The sequence below is a fragment of the Zosterops lateralis genome, assembly GCF_965231275.1.
Source record: "Zosterops lateralis genome assembly, chromosome: 1".
Classification (NCBI taxonomy): Eukaryota; Metazoa; Chordata; class Aves; order Passeriformes; family Zosteropidae; genus Zosterops; species Zosterops lateralis.
The window spans coordinates 5,469,914-5,485,297 of NC_139762.1; the positions used below are offsets into that span (position 1 = coordinate 5,469,914).

The 15,384-nt window shown below is 43.0% G+C and overlaps 1 protein-coding gene across 1 annotated transcript in view; it reads left to right on the forward strand.

The window, feature by feature from the left end:
- OXSR1 (oxidative stress responsive kinase 1) overlaps positions 1-15,384 on the forward strand; it is an 85,715-nt gene that overhangs the window by 38,260 nt on the left and 32,071 nt on the right. Inside the window, exon 4 of the mRNA XM_083880964.1 lies at positions 1,413-1,554. Within this exon, the coding sequence (XP_083737090.1) occupies positions 1,413-1,554 (142 nt within the window). The remainder of the gene's footprint in view (positions 1-1,412; positions 1,555-15,384) is intronic.

Below are 15,384 nucleotides of genomic sequence, written 5' to 3' on the forward strand. Positions count from 1 at the left end.
CTTTTGCTTTTGTAAGAGAGTCCAAAAGGAAAATACTCTTCTAAGGGAAAACTGATCTGCACGATTGTTTTGGGCTAGAAATTCAATTGGGATAGTTAATACAATAAATGTTAAAGAGGAAGGAGTTTTTTTGTCTATCTGAACCTGAAAGATGAGAAGAATATCAAACAAAAACCTCCACTGTATTTTTCTCTTGCTTCAGGAATTTACAAGGTAAAACTTCTGAGTCTCCCATGGGCCAAATTCATGAGAGATTCTGTTCTTCAGATCCAAAAATAATTTTCTCTTACTTTTTTGACTGTGAGTTAGGAAGAATTAACTTCTCCAAACTTTCTTAAAACTGAACTCAGCTTTTCTAAACTAGCTGAGTTAATACTGGGATGTTCTTAACCCTGCAAGTTTCCTGTTCACAGACAGGCAGAGCTACAATTTGTGCTCTCTAGTTGTGCCTGCTTTTCTCATTCTTTAAGAACTTCCCAGTACTGCTGACATTGCTTTGTGCCTGTAGCTGTAAAAACCCTATTAGTCCCTATCCAGTCATTAAACCATAGAAACCCAAGTTTGAAGGAGCTAAATGGCAGAGGCTTTGGAAAAGAGGCTCAGCCATCCCATGCTGGAGCAATAAAAAGTTCTGAGAAGTATCTTCAGTCCAGATGCAAATACAAAGAGGGCAGTACCCAGTGAGTCTGTGAGAAGCAGGGCCTTGCACAAGAGCCCTGGTGCAAGTCACTGCTTCCATTTATTCCTGGGTGCAGTTTGGAGAAGTGGTTTGCTCTCTAAAGCCTGGTTTGTCATGGAAGATGATGTCATTCACACCATGCTTGGAGAGAGAGACTAAACATGCTTCTAGGGAAAGATCTAAGCTATTCCAGTTTTGTACACAGTGAAGAAGGGATTTACTGTCAGAATTCAGCCTCATTTGTTCTTTATTTAATAGTTTCCACTTTATCCTTGTTAGGGTTGTGCCAGCCCTTAACAGATGAGATTTTTCCTGCTATTCCTCTGAACAGAATTTGTAGGAGCTGAAAAAGGGTGCCTAATTTTGTCAAGCTTGTTGCCTTCAGCTTGTGAGTCCTGGCAGCCCCCTGCTTTTTCCATTTCCCCCTTCAGCATCTCTAGCACTCAGCACTAAGCCAGATGTAGCATCAGTATCTACTTATAAACCTTCCAGGAGTCCTCTGTGTATACATTTTACATTTTGGCTTGTTCAAATAGCTTTTCAGTTGCTCGTGTTCACAGGGGTTTTACAGTTCACCTTGAGGCTGCTTTTCTGTAGCAAAAGCTTCAATTCTGACTCTGACCCAGACCATCATCAGTGAATTTCTTGTACTTTTGCATTAAACAGTGATAAATTACACTTAACTGTGAATCAGTTCTTCTAGTTTAAACTAAGATATTTAACTCTTCTCTAGGCTCTGTTTTGGATATTATCAAGCACATTGTGGCCAAAGGAGAGCACAAGACTGGTGTCCTGGATGAAGCCTGTATAGCCACAATCCTTAAGGAGGTGCTGGAGGGACTGGACTACCTACATAAAAACGGGCAAATCCACAGGTATTTTATGTTTTTTTCTCACTTTGTCATAAAATGTTATTGGAACAGAGTAGCTGAGCACAGTTTTCATCCCAGAACTTGCTGAGGGCATAAAGAGAGAAAAGGTGAAAGCTTAATTAAAATGCAGAATTCAAATGTTTGTATTCAAATGTACTATGTCTATATTCAGTGACTACTTGAGGCAAAAATTTGAGTAAATTTCGGGGTGTTGAAAATTCTAATATAGAGAATATCTTTCTAAATGGCAACATTCAGCTGCAAAGTGTAGTTGATGGAAAGCTGGAAAACTCACACTGGTTTTGTTTCTTGCAGAGCTACAAATTACCAAGAGCACTGCACAGGCAGAGTTGAGCAATTTAATAAAAAGTCCTCCCATCTCTGAGATATATACATATATATATATATATATATATATATATATATATATATATATAGGTAAACTGCAAGATCAACATCATGAAACTGAAATTTGAGTATTTTCATTAAAAAAAAAAAAAAAGGAAATAGCAGTAATGGAAAAACTTATTCTGTAGGCAAAGCCCAGTTAACTAATGGCCTGTGATTTGACAGACCGGTGAAATTCATGAGTTTCTGTGCTGCTGTCTTGTCTGGGATGTGTTTTTAAATCACATTTTCCTCTCTCTTGGTGTTAAGGTGTGGTGTAGTTCAGTAGGAGAAGATGCTAAGTTGATCTATTCTGCATTAAAAAGACTGAGATTTGCAATCCTAAATATGTGCTGAAAATAGAATGTACTGCTTGTGGGTAATATACACAATCCCAGCCACAGACTGCTACTGGGACAGCCTCATCTTTCTGGGGAATTTTGTGAGCTTGGCTCTCTTCTGGTACAATGCCATTATAAGCATTGCTGCTGCTGTGCTGGAGTAGGTTTCTGTCCTCTTAGAGCTGCACAAGAAAAGGTAATTTTTTTGCCAAAACGTTATTTTAATTAGAAAATAGAAGAAGTATTCATAGTTTCAATCAAACTGACTGGCTTTTGTAGGTTATTTTGGATTAAAAGAAAAGAAACAGTTGGAAATAATTCAGGTGGAATTCTTCTCCTGAGACTTCCAAAGAAGTCTCAAATTTCAGTTTCCAGTCTCAGCTAAAATTCTGATTTAACAAGAATCATTGTCTTTATTGGAGACAGTTTTGATTTCATAGCTGATTGCTTGTTTTGTTTTTTTGAGATAAGACTTGGGGTGGCTCTGGGAATTCAGAGTAAAGTAATAAACCAATTTACTTGCCAATTACATTGTAACTTTTTACTTTGCCATAAGTAATTGACAGAATTGTGTTGATCTGTGACCTGCAGTTGGTTTGCTTGGCTGATTTAGTTATCTTCTGGTCTAGTGAAATTGAAATATATATGTTAAAGCAGCAGAAACCTGTTAAATCTCAGTTTCTCAGAAGATACTCATAATGTTTTATGTATTGAAGAGAGGTGGCTCTCCATTTGGCTGGCTGGAGTGGAAAGGCAAAACTAGTAAATGTGGTAAAGATTAGAGAGAATATATTTATGTGTGTGGTGTGGGGTTTTACTGCACTCAGCAAAAATACCATGTTCACAAATTTCAAACTGCTGGTCTGAAGAAAATATGATTCATATTGAATAATTTGGAAGTGAACTGGATCAAACCTGCTGTGACCATTCTCATCCTGCTCATTGAAGCATTTTGCCCATACCTCAGTAAAGAAATCAGAGCTGTGTCATTGCTGCAGTTTGAGTTTGTGGTTGTGGATCAGCCCCTTTGCTTGTGTTTCATCCCTATAATTTGGGTCTGCTCCAAAAATTGTGTAATATTTTATCATAGAAAGGGTTTGGATTAACTCATTGTGCTGGGCACAGCAGTCTGGGAAATTTGGAGAAGCAGGATACAGGAGGAAAGTTGTGTTTTTCCTACCTGTGGAGCAAAGCTGTTTTGGCTGTTGGCAGAAGCCAAGCTGACATGCCTTTGAGGGATGAAACATGTTTCCTTAATGGAGTTCATCATGCTGTGTTCCATTTTATCCAGATGTGAATGTGCTGCTGGAAAACACAATTTGAAGTTGTAGTGCAGCTGGGACCTTTCCTCATCCGTAGGAATATCTGTATGGTTTTCCCATTTTTCTTAATGCTAGGGGTCATAATCTTGGTCATGCCTGATGGGAAAGGCAGGTGGAAATCTTGCAGCCATGCCTGAGATGCTCTGAGAGGAAGTGTTTAAAATAACTGAACTTTGTTCCCCTGGGTCAGCTTAAAGTATCTGGCTCTAAAGGAAAGCACATCAAGTGATGGCTGAACTGCAGATATTGTGTCTGTAGTGTGGGGCAGCTGTACTTGGGGTGAACTTCAGGCCAGAGCAAGATCAGCTGTGAAGGGTCAAAATTAAGGGGCTTTAGTTAAGTCCTGGAACAGCCAGCCCAAAGCAAGCAGCCATCTAGCAGAAAAAATGTTCAGCTGGTTATGCTAAATATCCAAACTCTGCTCATGTTACACCTTGGAGAAAACAACTTGATAAAATTAGAGCCCCAGTATGAGTGAATGACTGTAATTAGCACATCTGAAGTTGGACAGCCAGGCCGGTGACACAGCCCAAAGGATGAATATTGGGTCCCAAATGTAATTTTGTGCGCACTGTAGACCAGAAATGGGGCTGTAAATCACCAGTGAGATCAGAGAACATATTTCTGTCAGTGGAGCTGCTCAATACTTCTAAATTATGCATCATCTTAAATGGGTAAATGAAGTTAACACGTGAAAAACTGGCTTAATGAAATTTTGCTGCTGCTGAATCTTGCTCTGCCTACTCCCACCTTGAACTTAATGCCACTTCCAATTAAGGTTTGGGGAGCTGCCTTGGTGTGGAAGTGTAAATCCCTGCTTTGGACAGGAGAGGAGTTTGACAGTATTCTCTAGAGGAGATTAGAAAGCCAAATATCTACTGAAGGCTTAAATTATATTTTTTTTTCTTGTTTACTTTCCTAATTAACAGCCACAGCAAGTCTGAGGCTTGAATAGACGCCATTGTTCAGGAATAAATGCTCAAGTCTCCCACATTGCCCAAAGTGATGCTTTTTTTGTTTTCTTCTTGCAAGGGCTGACGGGAAGTGTCTGAGGCCTTATGGCAAAGACAAAGGAGAAGACAAAATCAGTTTCATTGTCACGGACACTCTATACCACAGTAACAATTGATTACAAATGGTCCCCATCTTGCTCAAAAACCACCGGTGCCTGCCTTATCTGGGAGTTGGCAGCTCCCTGCCTTCACTGCTCTGTGCCTGTCCCTGTCCCTGGCTCCCTCTCCTGTGCCAGCTGCTACTGTCCCTGTTGTGGTTTCCTGCGTAGCACGGTGATCCCAGTGAGGATTTGAAATCCCAGTGATCCGGCTCATGTTAAGTGAGTTAAGTACCTGGGCAGCAGCCAGAGCGCTGAGGACATGGGGCCAGAGTGGGAAGCCCTGGGATGAAGCTGTGCTGCAGGAATCTGCTCGGGCACATTTCTTTATGGAAGTCAAACAAGACTGATGTGCTGTGAGGGGTCGCTGCCAGGCTAATCTGGGCTGGGTGACACTCAGGGTATGTTGTACCTCTTCCCCATTTGGACTCTGATTCCTTTGTATATTTGGGGATTAGCAGGAGTTTGATGAATGACTTAGAAATAAAACTAAAGCAAAACCAACCCAAGAGGTTTTATTGCTTAAAAAGATTTATTGGAGGGAACTTCAAGGCTTTCTTTTTCAGGTGGTGCTGCGTATGGCAGGCTGACAAATGAATCATGCTGATTAACTGTTACAAGGTCCCTCTGTCTTTCTCCCTATTTTTATCTCTGAGCTTATCTTCTGTTCATGATTAGCTGTTGTGTAACTGAATATTTTAGTTAGTCCAGGTGAAATAATACACTGCTCAAATATAACCAGATTCTCCTATTGCAGCACAATAAATGTGATATTGTCCTGTTTTTTTGTAAAAACAAAAAAAGCCTGGGAAGTGGTTTAGAGTTGCATGCACTTTGACTATGGGCATGGCAGCAATCCAGCTATTAGTTTGTTTGCTGCTCTAGTTCTTACAGGGTGAGAGGAGCAGCAACATGTTTTATCTGCTGAGTTAGATCAGCCTATGCTGCCACAACAAAAAGGTTTGAGGGGTTTTTAGTATCTTAAAAATCAGAATGTGGACAGCAGGATGCTGGGACAGCTGTTTGAATATGGCTTTGAAGAGACCCTGGAAACAATATTCTTGCTGTGCTTTTATGCCTGATAGGTTTGGGTTTTGTTCTTGTTTTTGTTTTGTTTTTTTTGGACTTTAGGATGGTTTTGACAGGGAATCAAAGTTTAATTCTTTGCCTCTTTACCCATACTAAGAGTAAATAACTTCTGAAAAATGGGTATCTGTGTGTGTATCTATCTGCACATACACATCACCAGTACTTCTGTGTGGGATTTTGCAGGAGCTCACCACCAGCAGCAAGTTTTTGATTAAAGATGAAGGACCTGATGGATATATTTTGGCAGAACTTGGCTGTCCTACAGGATTCATGTAGCTGATTAATGCATTGATAGCCATGCTGGCAGGTATTGTGGTTAAACTGGATTCCAGTGTGCCTCTGAAATACTGTACTTTCATGTTTCTGTAGGAATACTGTGGGAGAACTTCAAGCCCTCCTCTCAGTGCTGTGATCCTGCTTTGGGGAGTGTGTTTTGGAAGTAAACTTTGGTAGGGGAGGATTGAGGAATGGATAACAGGATGTGGAGCCTTTCCACCTCTAATTGCCAGTTTGATTTTAAGTCAGGACACCAGTAATTTGAAAGTTGGCTGTTGCTTAGCTTTGAGAAGTGCAATTTTTTATTCACAGAGGTGTACTTTTGTCTCTTCTCTCTTATAGTATGGGATGGGTAGAAATAACCTTTAGAGCTGGTAGTTAATAGAAATTCTAGAGCTTTTATTTGTAAACAATTCAGAAGCCAGAAGAATAGAAATGTTACTCTTGTGTGTCCCAGTAAGAAGGAAGACAAGAGACTGCTCTAGATTGTACTGGGTGATTTGTTTCCCAAATGAACCTTGTGCAGTGTCAAGGGCCCAAGGGCCGCTGAACCCCCACTCTCTGCACAGTCAGGCTGGGGTGTATCGTGGTGGTTTGGCAAACCAGCACGTTTTCCTGATGGCTGTTTCTTCCACTGCATCATCCAGAAATTCATTGTTAAAAAAAAAAAGAGAAAATTCCCTGTGGTTGCAGAGAGATAATACAAACCAGATGTAAATCCCAAATCTGCAGACAGCCAGAAACAATAACTCCTGTGGAGGCAATTTTCCTCAGAGTGGATAAAGACAGTCTTTGTCTGAAGTCTAAAAACTTGCGATTTCAACCGCTGATGGTAAATGCCATTTCTGCTGAAATCACAGGGGTGCTGGGGGTCTGCAGTGGCTCCAGGTGATGCCCCAGCTCTTGGGAACTCCTTGCAGTACAAGGGTGCAGGTGGGTCCAGGGTGATGCCTGAAGGTGTGGCTGCTGCAATCAGGTGTTTGCCCCCCTGTCCTTTCCCTCTCACCTACCTCTGAACTTTGTCACTGGATGTCCTGCGGTTACTCAAAGCATCTTTGAGTTGGGAGGTTTAGTCCAAAGGAAAACCCAGCTGTTTGGTAGAATTACTCCTGGCTTTTGTAAAAGGGACAGGAATTTTTAGGTTTTTCTCTCTGCTTTGCTACATGGAGATGAGAAGCAGGAAAAATATGATGAAGAGTGGGAAAATAGGGGTTGGGTGATCTTGCAAAGGTCCAACAGCAGTGACAGTTTAGGTCAGTGATCCATGACTGAGTTGTACACTCACATAATGGTGGTTTCTAGCAATTCTCAAATTGTCAGGAGTATTTGAATTTGATGTGTTTCCACAGGGAATAATCATTCACTGTCTGCAGCATTAAATGTATCAAGTGAAAATGTAACAGACTCTTAGCTTTTACTCTGAAGAAACCAAGTGCCATTCACACATGTATAACACTGTGACATCTTTCTCATGTCACTGCCTTTATCTGGTGTAGATTGCTGAGACTAGGTCACCCAATATAGACTCCTGCAGCATCTCTCCAGCAGTAAAGTAATTGTTTAAATTGTCTTGTTCATCTGTTCTACTGTGATGAAACATGACGTGAATATAACTCACTTCAAAAAGACAGCTTTGGTTATTGTTCCCTCTTTTGATGCACCAGAATTCCTGGCCTTCATAGATCCTAAAAGCTGCATATGTAAAGCTGCATATGTAGAGGTGCTTTAAACATTTATTGAGACCACTGCAGTCTTTTCATTCATGTCTTATGCTAAAGCAGGAGAAAAGGGCCACTTGCTAAATTTGTGTGGTAACATTAAACACACTTGAAAATCTTCCAAAGCTGCATAAGAAATTATTTATATTTACTAAATTGAATTATATCTTGCCTTGCAGAGTTCTAATAAAACTTTGATATTAAAAAGTAAAGAGAATACTTTCAAAAACAAAAGTGAGACAAAATCCACACACATTTAGGGCAACAAAGAAAGAACTGCCACAGAGAAATTTATCTCTTCATGGTAGCCTGGAAAGCATCACCAAGTGAGACTGGGAGTTCAGAGAGGACTTGTTTCCTTTGTACAGATACCTGATTTTATAACTGCTTTCTCCATTTTATGGGAATGACTGGACAAAATAGAGCTCTTTCTTCCTATGCTGGTCATGCTTAAAACTGTCATCTTACAGATTCTGGAGAAGGAAGTCTTTCTGACACGTTTCTTGTGAGCCCTGTCTGTCTTGACTTTCTCCTCCTGTGTCACGCTGCAGACACGGCTGAGCAGGAGCTGTGGGTGGCTTCGGAGATGGGAACAGCCCTTGGCTGCATGGGGAATGCGTTGGACCTTGTGTGCATAGAGATAGATTCTGCTTCTCCAGAATAGGGTGCTCATTGCCTTTGGCAATTGGAGACCTTTTTGAGCTCCCCTATGTCAATTTTTTGTGGCCTAATTTGATCCAAATTGGTTCTGTGTTTGCTAGAATGACCTTTCATCTTTCCATCGCAGCAGGGATATGTGTGAATCACTGACATTCCTGTTCCTTCTGCTACCTGATGCAGCTTGTACTCAAACTGGGGTGATGTACACGTGGTAATTTTTTTGGAAATTCTTCTTTCTGAGCACACTAGGAATATTCTGACATGCAGGAGACACTGCATGTCAGTGGTGGTGTCACTGGTATTGCCACGTGAAGCAAACTCACCTCCTTCCACATGAAAGAATTTGACATGAAATACTGAAATAAGACCACCTTTTAACTTGACTATTTCTCTCTTTTACCAATGACTAAGGCAGGGTGTCCCAAAAATATCTGGGCCTCCAGGGGTAGGAAGAGACCTTGTGACTCCACAGCTCACTCTGTGTGTTGCTTTTCATGCAGCAGCTGTTAAAGGGTCTTTGTGCCTTGTCCCCACTGCAGTCTTTGGGAAGCAGGATCAGGAAATGGATGGGTTGAATAGAGGAATTTGTGGAAGAAATCCTGTTACAATTTTAGCTGCTGTTCAACGTATGAAAGCTTGATTTTCAAGCCTGCTGGGCAGAGTCTTTTCCTCATACAAGAGAAAAAAACTGAAGTTCTGACAGAATAGGGGAAACTTTAAAAGTGGTGTATGAAGTTGGAGATGGAGCTTCTCTCTTGCAGTAACTGCTGAAGGTTGTCAGAAGCTTGGGCTGTTTGGCGGATCCTTCCTGCCATGAGCTGATGTTACAGCTGTGATGTGCTTCGTGATGAATGTGTGAAGCAAAGGCCTCGATGCAGGAGGAAGTGGGGCTGTGAGTATTGGTGTGGTTAGATCATCTCCATGCTGGGAGGCAGGCCTAGTCCAGTGCTTGTAGCACTGTTTTCTGGCTAAAGGAGCTGATGTGTCTGAAAACTGTTTCTTAAGGGTTTGGATCTAGCTGGAGCAACTTACCCCACACTGATGTACAGCTGAGGTTACTTGAGCACTGCTGCTGGGCTGGATGCTTGGCCATGGATGGGAGGTGGAGTCCAAGGCAGGCAGGATCTGTCCTTGAAACTCACCTCCCTTTAATCCTCTGTTAGCCTTGAACCACGTGGAAAGAGAAGGAATTAATGAGAGCACCAAACCATCAGAGACAGAGTTGGCACAGGAATGAGAAGTGTGAACTGGACATAATTTGCTGAGATAAAGGAAAATTGCAGGCGCTGTGATAGCGGTGGCTGTGTGACAGACAGGGACAGAGTGAAGGATGTGACACACTGCTGCCTGTCTCACTTCATAATAATAGAGGCTTGCACTGAGTTAGCCCAAGGTCTGCAACTCTTTCTGTACTGCCTCAGCATCTTCCCAGCCCCTGGAGCTATTCAGACAGCCAAGATGACAGTGAATTTCAGGCAGATCTCCTGCAGCTTTCTTTAGTGAGTTGTCCCTTGTCTGAGCTGCCAGAGCGACTTGACCTAAAAGAAATCAAATTTGAGTGTGGTTTCTTGGGCCCCAAACCCTCTACTTAAAGCTGCAGTCCAGTTCTGCAGCACTGGAGGGCAGAAAATTAAGAGGGATTGTACCTAGTAAGTGCATTATGGAACCTCTGAAAGATATTTTTATGTTTTTACAGTGAAGTGCAATGGGAGATGAATTTCTCATGCAGCCCTTACTGAGGTTTCTGTTTGCCTGTGTCAGGTGACAGGATGGAGTTATCTCTCCCAGGAGGTCTTCACTGCACTCAGAGTGATCTGCCTGGATCTTATGGGTAGGGCAGGGAGAAAACAAGTACTTGCTGTACTCTTAAAGCTCCCTGTGATGGAAGCTGGCAGTCCTTTCCAGTGGGCTTTGTCTTCACATGGCTCTGTTTGCAAAGACACTGTCTGTCTGTCAGTCATTTCTGCCTTTCAAAGCCTTGCTTCAGACTGCTTAAAAAAAAAAAAAAAGCAACCAAAAAAACTTTTAAAATTCCTGGTGACACTGGATTATTCATCTAACTTTCTCCATCCATTAAAATGATAATTTAAAAGCATTTAATTATTCCCACCTATGTAGCTCCCATGAAGGTGCAACTTCAAAAATGCTTCCACCGTTTTGAGTCTTGGAGTTAATTATGAGTTGCCTCGTGCTGCTGGCTCAGCTCCTGTATCGAGGCCATGGTCTTTTACCACAGAGCAGCTCAGAGAAGAAGAGGGAAGCAGCAGTTGCTGTGCTTCCCTGATCCTGAGCAATAAAGCATGTCACTGGGCTGGTCCCCTGCTGGAATTTATGGCAGCCTGGCTGCTGCTGCTGGGCCCGGCTGCCAGTGGCCACGAGGACCTGCTGAGAGGGCTGTGGATGAGCAGGGGTGAAGCAAGCTGTGGACTTGGCCCTCTCTTCCCTCCTCTTATGCTGGGCTCAGCAGGGAGCATGGAAGCTGCTCTGCCAGCTCTCTGCCATTGGAAAACCTTCAAGCTCTGGGAGATGTTTCCGAGTCCAGCTCTGCAGTTCAGTGCAGCTCTGTAACAGGCAGCAATTGCACCTCACCCAAGAGTTTGGGACTTTAGGTTCAACACTGTGGCATGAAAATGTTAGTGCACACAGCTTTTCTGAGCAAGAACAGGGACATGCTAATGTATAGCACTTCCAGTGCAATTGTCTTGAATGCCTTCTCCTATGTTGAACTGAACGTGCTGACATTTGAGGGGGTAAAAATAATGATCTGCCTGCACACTCCAAGCCTAGTTTATATTTTGCAGCTCTAAATGGTAAAGCTCTTGCCTGTCACCAGCTTTTTATATCTTGTCTTACAAGGCAAAGGGAAGAGGTGTGATATAGGTAACAGCATGTTATTGAAGGGAGAGGAATGCTTGATGGTAGAGGGACAATAGCACTTATTTGGTACAAAATGTCACAGATTGCCTCATATTTAACTGTATGTAGAGATATTGTTGTGGAAGTATTTTAAAAATTACTCAGAACACTGTCAACTCCAGCAATTGGTTGCCTTCAACATAAATATTTTGAGTTATTCATTACCATTAAAAGAAAATAGTAATTGTTGCATCTTGCACCTTCTCTTTTTTTAAATGAAACTTGGCAGGACCAACCACTCCTTCCTCGTGCCAAATTATGCACTATAGAGTTCAGTCCATGAAAATTTATTGTTGCAGTTGATGTAAATTGCATCTAATGGGCAAATGACTCATGGCTGTGCTTACAGCCAGCTTTGTGTTCTACAGGCACATGCCAGCAGGTTGGAAGCAGAGGCAGAGTAAACAGGGCTTATCTGTTTGCCCTCCCCTGTGACAGTTTTCTTCTCACTGCTGAGCTCCTGAGGTGACACTCTTTGCTCAGGTCCCTTCTGTTGTGGTTGCAGTGGCTGTAGCAACCACTGTGGGGTGGGGCCAAGGGTTGAGGGCTGCAGAGGAGGGTGGATCTGATCATTTAGAGGGATTTTAAGGACTCTCTGTAGTGGGAGCAAACTACCAGGATACAGCTCATGTAGTTTCTCTGTGCCCCACTGAAAAATTAATTGTGGGGAATGTGGGAACATGGCACTTAAAACTGGGGAGCATCATCTCATTGCTTTCCTGTGCTCCCAAATCTCCTGTAGCTGGAGCTTGGCTGTAATTTTGTTGTTGGGATGAGATTTGGTCATACAGCACCTCATGCCCAGCCCCAGCCTGGAGGCATTAATGGGATACAACTCTGGTCTGGTCAAACTGGGAAGCTAAACCAGTTTGGAATGCAGATGAAGAAGGGTTTCTGCCCTGCTGTGAAACCTTTCAAGGCTGATGTGGAGAATCCAGCTCTACACTGGAGCAAGTCCAAACCGCTCTTCCCACTCTGGTTGTGAAGTACAAGGTAAATGAAAACATGGTTGTTATTTTGTGGAAAGGCTCTTGAAGGCTTTAGAAGAGAGGAAGATGACAGCTGTGGAGCAGGAGTGTCCAGAACTACTGTAGCATTTGTTAAACTATTGACAAGAAAGTTTATTCCAGCCTTCTGTAACTTTATTTAAAATGTGATATAATTATTGTTTACGCTAAAGCTGCTTCCTGTTTCCACTATAGCAATTATGCCAGAGGCACACCATTTATTCCCAGTGTATCAGCCCAGGATATGGTCATTACCACATTAATGGGAAGTGCCTTCAAATTGTTACACTTGGCAATAACTATATCCTGGAGTAACAAACTTCTTGCCATTCAGCTCATAAGTTTATAAGCATCTCCTGATGAAAATAAACAGGAAAGCACTGATTGTCTTTCCCCTGCCCCATTGCATCAAATGCACTTAATTTTAAATATGATTTTAGAGGAGAACCTGCCTCAGAGATGCTGCTACTGCACCAGTGTATGCTAAAAGGAAGGGGTTTGTGCTCACCCAGTGTTAAAGCTGCTCTGTGTTCACCTGATGCTGTTGCAGCGCTGTTACTGCAGCCACTGTCACTGGGGTGGGGAATGGGAAAGCTGGAAGTTGCTTCTGTGGAACAATGACTCTTCAGTGGAAACAATGACTCCCCAAACATCTGGCTGCCCCATCAGTTCTGCTGCTCTGGGGTGGAGTGTGCCAGGCTGGGGTGAGTGACAACCTTCACAGAGGGCTGGTCACTGTGAGGAAGTGCCACATGAAGTGGTGAATTAATTCTGTAGTTTGGATATTTGGCAGTGGCTGTTTTGGCCTCCTGGATTTCATATTGTGGCCATGACTTGTTTTAATTTCTTGAACTAGCTTTAAGCATCATATTTACTGACTTTTGTTTCCAGTGAGAAAATATGTAAATTTTAATTAATCCAAGCTGAAATTATAAAGAAAGAAAGCCTGTTGATTTGAGGGGGTTAAGGGCCTGGAGTCTGTGGCTCATTTTTTCTATGGGATTCAATCTGAGTGCTTGTTTGGCTACTTCTTGCATTCCAAGCCTGTCCATCTTGCTCTCCTGTTGTGCGATGGTTTGGTGATAGGGAATGCCTGCTGGTTTCTGGCTGCCGTTGCTACGTCAGTGAAACCTGCCTGAGTTGTTTTGGATTTTGAAGTGTGTGACAGTTGAGACTTTGTGCTTAGTTTTCCTTAAAAATCTTCCCTGGCACTTCCTTCATGGCCGAGTGTGGTCTGCTGTGAGGGCTTGGTGAGCCACACGTGCAGCTCTGCCAGAGGGGAAGTTTGGAAAGGCTGCACAATAGTGCATGGCCCAGCTTACTGGGGAAATGGTCCAGCATCCTGGGCTGCCTTGGAGTACAGATGGAAGAGGAAATTACTCTTACTCCAGTAAGAGAATTAATAACTTCAACAGGCAACCTCATGCATGCTGTTCCTTTCCCCATAACCCGGAACTGGCAGGGCCTCGTGCATCCTGGCTGTCACAGGAGAATCAGCTGTGGGTAAACATTTCCAGTAAGATTGGAGAATTTCCTGAACGCCCTGTGTTCCCTCTGAATGAGTGCTGGTGTGCAGGGGGATTCCTGGAGGTGGCTGTGCCTGTGCCAAGCACATTTCACACCCTGTGAGCCAGCTCCTTACCTAGGACACCACAGACTTCGGTGCTGTGCTCTCTTGGCTCCCTGTGCTCCTGGGGCTGGATCCCAAAGACATCTTCTACCTAGATATTGGCAGGGAGCTTTTCCATTCCTCCTTGTTATGGACCATGAGCAGTTTGTGGGAATGCTGGGCTCAGTCAGGTTTGTGTCTCCCAAGGCAATTAGCTCAACAGCACCCATTATGTTAGATTTGGCCAATGGATGCTAAGGGGGGTAGTGTAGCCACCTGCTTAATTCTGCATTAAATCCTTTCTGGTCCTTCATGTATTTAAGACTGTCCACTGATGCTGTGCTGTCTGCAGTGGCTACCAGGTGTTGATTTCAGAAAGAAAACCAAAATCGTGCTTCTGGAAGGGAAGGTCAGCTTCTTGAGGCTATTAGATCTGTATGAAACTGAAGTTATGAGACACGTGGTCATTATTAAAGCAAATTAGAATTCTTCCTGTACTTCTTCTCACACCTGTGCTTCAAACTGGGGTTAGGCTCCAGGATGGGCACTGCTAGCAAGAGGAGTACATTTGGTGTGACTTGAAATACCAGTTTGAAGGCTAAAGGTGCTGCCAGCTGCAGTTTGCTGTTCCCCTTTAGTGGGACTGTCCTATGGACAGTTTTTGTTCTGCTGTGTGCTGGGGAAAAGGCTTGCCATGCCACTCTCCTAGATTGGGTATTGGGAAGAGTCTGACAAATGCTAGTGCTGGAGAGGATGTGTTTAAAATTATCCTGGCCTGGAACTGGCAGTGGCCCAGCCTCCTCTTCAGAATAGCAAAGCCAGGAAGGAGGAGATTTCCAGGGCCTGACTGGGGCTCTTTGGCCAGGCCATCGCACCAGTTTTGTTCTCATGATGCACTAGGGAGGAGAGGAAAAAATAGTTTTGGACTTCTTTCTGTATGTGAAAGGATTTGGAATATTTGCCAGAGGCAGTGGAGGAAAAATCTGCTTGTTTTAGGTTTGTTTTCATCTTTTTGCTCCTGTTCCACGTGGGTTCCTGGGCAGTGCAAGTTTAGCAGTCATGCTGATGAACAGGGATGTCGAGTATGAAGTGCTTCTCTTGGCTTGGCGTGTGGAGCAGCCTGTAAAAATAAACTGAAAAACTTCAAAGTGTTTGCAGTGAAAGTAGTGTTCCCCTCAAGGATGGAGAAGTGTTGCTGTTAACCTGAAAACCAGAGCTTTTGGCTAGAAAGAGGATAGTACAAAACATTCAGAGCACATGCTGGATGTTCTTGTGTGTTTGTTTATTAAAAAAAAGAAAAAAAGATAACAGGGAGACATTTTTCACTGACCAAGCTCATTAAGCCAGGAGCAAACAACATTTTTCTGCTCTCTGGATTTTCACCAGTGTACAGGGCT